The sequence below is a fragment of the Cyprinodon variegatus genome, unplaced genomic scaffold, assembly GCF_000732505.1.
Source record: "Cyprinodon variegatus isolate N-32 unplaced genomic scaffold, C_variegatus-1.0 Scaffold545, whole genome shotgun sequence".
NCBI lineage: Eukaryota > Metazoa > Chordata > Actinopteri > Cyprinodontiformes > Cyprinodontidae > Cyprinodon > Cyprinodon variegatus.
In genome coordinates, this window is record NW_015150998.1 from 34,732 (window position 1) to 39,833 (window position 5,102).

The 5,102-nt window shown below is 37.2% G+C and overlaps 1 protein-coding gene across 1 annotated transcript in view; it reads right to left on the reverse strand.

Moving 5' to 3' along the window:
- Positions 1-1,400: 1,400 nt before the first annotated feature.
- zzz3 (zinc finger, ZZ-type containing 3) overlaps positions 1,401-5,102 on the reverse strand; it is a 22,013-nt gene continuing 18,311 nt past the window's right edge. The window contains exons 10-11 of the mRNA XM_015391522.1: positions 3,614-3,714; positions 1,401-2,730 (exon numbers count right to left, since the gene is read on the reverse strand). Of these exons, the coding sequence (XP_015247008.1) occupies positions 2,586-2,730; positions 3,614-3,714 (246 nt within the window). The 3' untranslated portion in view covers positions 1,401-2,585. The remainder of the gene's footprint in view (positions 2,731-3,613; positions 3,715-5,102) is intronic.

Below are 5,102 nucleotides of genomic sequence, written 5' to 3' on the forward strand. Positions count from 1 at the left end.
AAAAGCAACTCAGCTTGTCGGTGTGGTACAGGAGCTAGACAACACAGGAGAGCAAGCATAGGCACTGAGGACCGGACATGATTGCAGGATGTCCTCTACCTCTAGATATGGGCTTACCTGTTCAATGCACTTCGATCCAGAAATGTTAAATCCAAAACAAGCTGCTCTTTATTCACATGCCACATTCCTGCTGTCAATCATCCCTATGAATATTATGAACATTAGTTAACATGACTTCATTCTTCTAAAGATGTTTTATATTTTCTACAAGTGTTCTTAATGTTCCATCTGAATTTTCTGTTTGCTTTCTAAGCCAGAAGTCTCTGCAGGATTTCATTATGATTTCCTAATGTCAAAGATTCTAGGTTCTTGATCAGATCCATGTGTGCAGACTTTATTAAAATGACTTGACTGATTAAGTTTTGCCCATAAAACATATGGGCACATCATAGACACACCGCATAAAAACTCTAAAAACATACATTTCTCTTTCTATTCCTGCATAATTGTAAGATGAAGCAATATTTTTATGGATATGAACATCATTTCACTAAAAAGTAATATAGAGCCATCAATTAATAAGACATAACCAGCTGGCTTGTAAATTCAACTGTTAAATCTTAATCTCTGATAAACACTCTTGTTTAGACTGCAGACAAAATCCTGCAGGCCCTCAAGTCACCTCAGGTAATGATTAGGCAAGCAGGCATGGTGCTGGACTCTACTTCTTTTGAACTTTGAATACGCTGTTGAAGTCAGGAAGGTGCTACAGGGCTCTGTTGTGCAAAGACAACTGATATAAAACAAAATCATGATTTATTCCCTGTCCATCAATCCCATTCGCAATTTAAGACAGTGATATGGGCTGGAACACAGGAGGCCTCTGAGAACCCTCTCTTAGTGGTATTTGAATCGATGCATTGATGTTTTGGGGATGATAAAAAGCCTTGAACCTGTCTGGTTGTGTATTAGTAGAATATGAAAAGATGGCTGAATGCTGATACTGTGGAAAAATATTGGATTTCTATCTTTTTATGTTGCATGTATGGCGGATGTATCCCTTGTCCAGGACGAAGGCAATTATTGTCGATTTAGTTGCATGAGCAGAAATATTTAAAGGGCCTATATAACTGATAAAAACTTTCAGATTTAACTATTTCATAATGCCATTCTTTCCAAATTATATAAAGTGGTATTTTGCCTCATTTCTGCAATAGAAATCACAAGTCCTGCTGGTTGGAAGCAGCCCCTCTCCATTGTGAATGTTATCGCTGAGAAAAAAAAGCCCCCTTCCTGTAATTAAGAAATAAACACTCCATAGGGATGAATATTTTCGTGATGTTTAATTTGACCTCCATTCTCTCTCAAGCCAAAAACCACTTTTTGCAATAAAAGAGCACAGATGTATAAACATTTTTCCACATACTTTTATTTCCACAGTTCTCCTCTAGCAATTTTTTAACATTATTTTTATTTTATTTTTTTTTACATAAGAACATACTGTTATACACAGATACTGAAGCAGGGGAAAGGTGGTGAGGGAAAGAAGACAAAAACCATACAAAATGGCGTCTACTCAAGCACAACAAAATCTATGTATATAAAACTCTGTGGGTCGCTCCAACCACTACTTCAATTATTCATGTTTTAAATAGATTAATAAAAATACAATCTTCTTAGATGGACCTTTTAAAGTGGGTGGCAAAAATTAGAGATCTAGAGGCATAATGAGGGGGATTCGATAACAATAGTGATGGAGAAATTGTGTTTAGCTTTCAAAGTTTCTCCCTCTGCCTGAAGGGGAAGAAAAAAAAAATATTTTTTTATTTTTAAATGGCACACAGCAACTAGCGGTGGCTACTTTTCACTTGTCACCATATACTTAAACACTCAACATGATCAACAACGGCACAGGATGAAGGAGGAGGAGGAAAAAAAACAAAAAACGGCTTTGTGGTTTTAACACCTTCTCATTCACCTGCCTTCAAAGGAAAAAAAAAACATAAAAAGCTCTCCATGCTGTAGTGTTTCCTAGTTTGACGTGTTTTAGTGGAGAGAGCAAAAGAAAAATGGATGAAGGTGGGAAGGGTTTAGGGCAGTGGAACGGATGAGTCCATGATGAAACACAGTGAGGTGTGCAGAAATCCTGACAGTCAGATGATGCTCAGAGTTTTTAAACCTTTTTAAAGGATTCTTCATTCTGGGGGAACAAGGAGCCCACATGCATGTCTCTTCTGACAGTTCGGCACGGCTGCTGTATCCATTAAACGGCGCTTCACCACACCAACTGAGGATTTTCCAGTTCGAAAGCAGCATGGAGGAGAAAACGGGGAACTGGGACAGATCAACTGGAGTCGAGGAGTTCAGGAATGTTGTGTGCCTTCTGCGTTCTTGTTTTTATTTTCAGTTTCTGATTAACCTGGCCAAGGTGTTGCTGGGCACACTCCACCAGCATCAGAGCTGAGGTCGGGGCTTAGAGGATGGAGCCGTGCACAGAGCGGCCTGTAAAGAGGGGAGAGAGAGATAGAGAGAGAAAAAGAGACAGAGAGAGAAAGAGTTTGGAGCTATGGGTGCTTGGGACCCTGTCATCTATTAGCTGGGAAGTAATTAGGGTCCAGATAGTTGTAGCCTGCACTCTGCGGCAGGCAGTAGTCTCTGTCCAGAAAGGTGTCTGCCTGATAGACCGGTTCCAAGTGGTGGTTAGGTTTATGGGTCTCTGTCTTCAATAAGCTGAGAGAAAAAAAAGGGGGATTTATAAATTATGAGACAACAAAAACCAGCTAGAATTAAAATGAAAATCATTTTAGCACATTCAGTGGAACGTTAAATTATATCAATAGAGATCGCAGCAGGAAATAACATCCAGAGGTCTGACTGCTTGGAAGACAATTAAAAAAATGAAAGGATAAATCAACCATAAAAGTATTGGTAGGTCTGAAGACAAAATAACACAAAACATTTCACACATGACCCTTATTAATGAAAGACGTTGGCTAGATTCATCTGAAATTTGTAAATGTTACACTTTCCAAGAGCAAAACTGGACTGGAGTCATATTCTGTACGATCTTAGAAGGGCTTGTTCATTAAATGCAGATATAAATACTAAAGAATGAAAGTAATAGTAAATTCAATTTTAAAAAATGAAAAATAAAATAAAAAGAGCTTAAAAAAGAATGTAACTATTTAAAAACACTAAAAGAAAATAATATTAAAGAAAAGCATATATGTAATATGATATAATGAGATTTGAAAAACAGGAATCGTAAGTTGTTTATTTGATTTAATATTGTCTTAAAGGAAACAAAATTTTTATACTTAGCAATATAGATTTGCCTGTAAAGCTTTAAGAAAAATAAAAACCTTTGATGTGCTTTGAAGACGTTTAAAGTTTTTACAGATCATCAGTTCTGCACACAGGAAAAACATTTTGTACCTTATCAGATATTTTTTCCCAAAGGCCTCTAGTGACTCAAAAATATATACATTTTATTTCCAGATTCTTTCAAATTTGTTTATTTACTCATCAATCCAGGTAATTTCAGTTTTCTTGTTACTACCTGGTCAATCAACACAGGACTGCTGTCTAAGTTACAAAGCCTCTGATTTCTCACCAGTCTGAGCAGTTGGAGCAGAAGTCAACAGAGCTTTCTGGTGGACAGTCCTGACAGTGCCAACGGACTCCTTGGATGGGCTCCATACCACACACATCGCACTGCCATGCAAGGAAACAAAAAAAACAAAGACGACAGATGGTTAAACTACTGCTTAACAAATGGGCCCAAATATTTCAGCACATATTTCTGCAAATTTACAACCCAGAGAAGTATTTTTAGTCTTTATGTAGAGTCAAATATCCTCTATTTTTAACATATGGTTTGGAATGAAGAAAGGAATATGTTGATCATAAAAAAAACAAAGGTCCAGTTCTCTAACCTTTCATTTCCTGTCTTTCTTACAAGACCGATTTGCTTTAATAAGTTTATTTTTAAATGTGGTCCGTTCCTGCCGACTAAATCAGTAATGTTGAAAGTATTCATTTCCTGATATGTATTGGATGGAGACCACTCTCCATATTAAACCAACGCAGTAGAAAGTTTAATAAGCAATTAACTGAGTAATACAACTACTTTTTTTTCTCTCCATGGCTTCTAGAAAGTAGCCAACATTGCTAATGAGGTGCTGTGTATTCATAGTCATCTGCTCTTATTTATAAAGTTAGGTACATACACATAACTCAAACTGGTCCACTTTTTATTATATTGGCTCCAATCTGCAGTGGAAACTCTATGCATAATGCTAACAAACATAATTGGTGCACAGCAGAGGGGCTCCAGTGATGCATGCTTCAGACATCTGGTTTAACCAGAACTCACAGATGTACCACTAACAGGTTTGATAGTTGCATATTTTCTCTGCATTACTTCACACATCTTGTTTTCCACATCTGCTTTTACATATTTACTATTAATCAATTTACTTCAAAAATGCACCCCTAACATTTGCAACAAAAAAAAACCTCAAATCCCTAAAACCCTAAAATCTGAAAAGTGTGTTGTGCTCCTGCACTGATCCCCCACCCAGAGTCAGTACTTTACAGAACCTTTGCCCCAGAATCAAGTGTTTTTCAGCATCTAATGTATGTTCTTCCAGTGTTGTGCTGTACATCTCAGGAAATTACAATGTTGGGTGAAAGTGCAATATTTTTGGCACTCATGTCATAAATTGTGAAAAGGCTATCTTAAAGAGACTCATTATACAGAGTAAACTATTCCAAGCTTTTAGTTCTTGCAAGTCTGAAGATTATGTCCTACAGTAAAGAAACCTCAAAGAGTCAGAATTAGACCAATCAAAAAGGATGTTTTAGGTACAGTTGTCAAGCCTGTAAGAACCATGTCCATTTCTATGCCTGAATCAGTGCATCAATGCGCCATAGTGTGGAGGCACCGTGTTATGGAAGCCCAGATGTTGCCTTGTTGGTTCTGGTGTCACTTATCACTCTTGAATAAAAACCTACAGATTCCCTATGGGTTCAGGTCAGGGGAGTTTGTTGGCCAATCATAAGAAGTAGGGCTGCAACTAACGATTATTTTAAAAATCAAT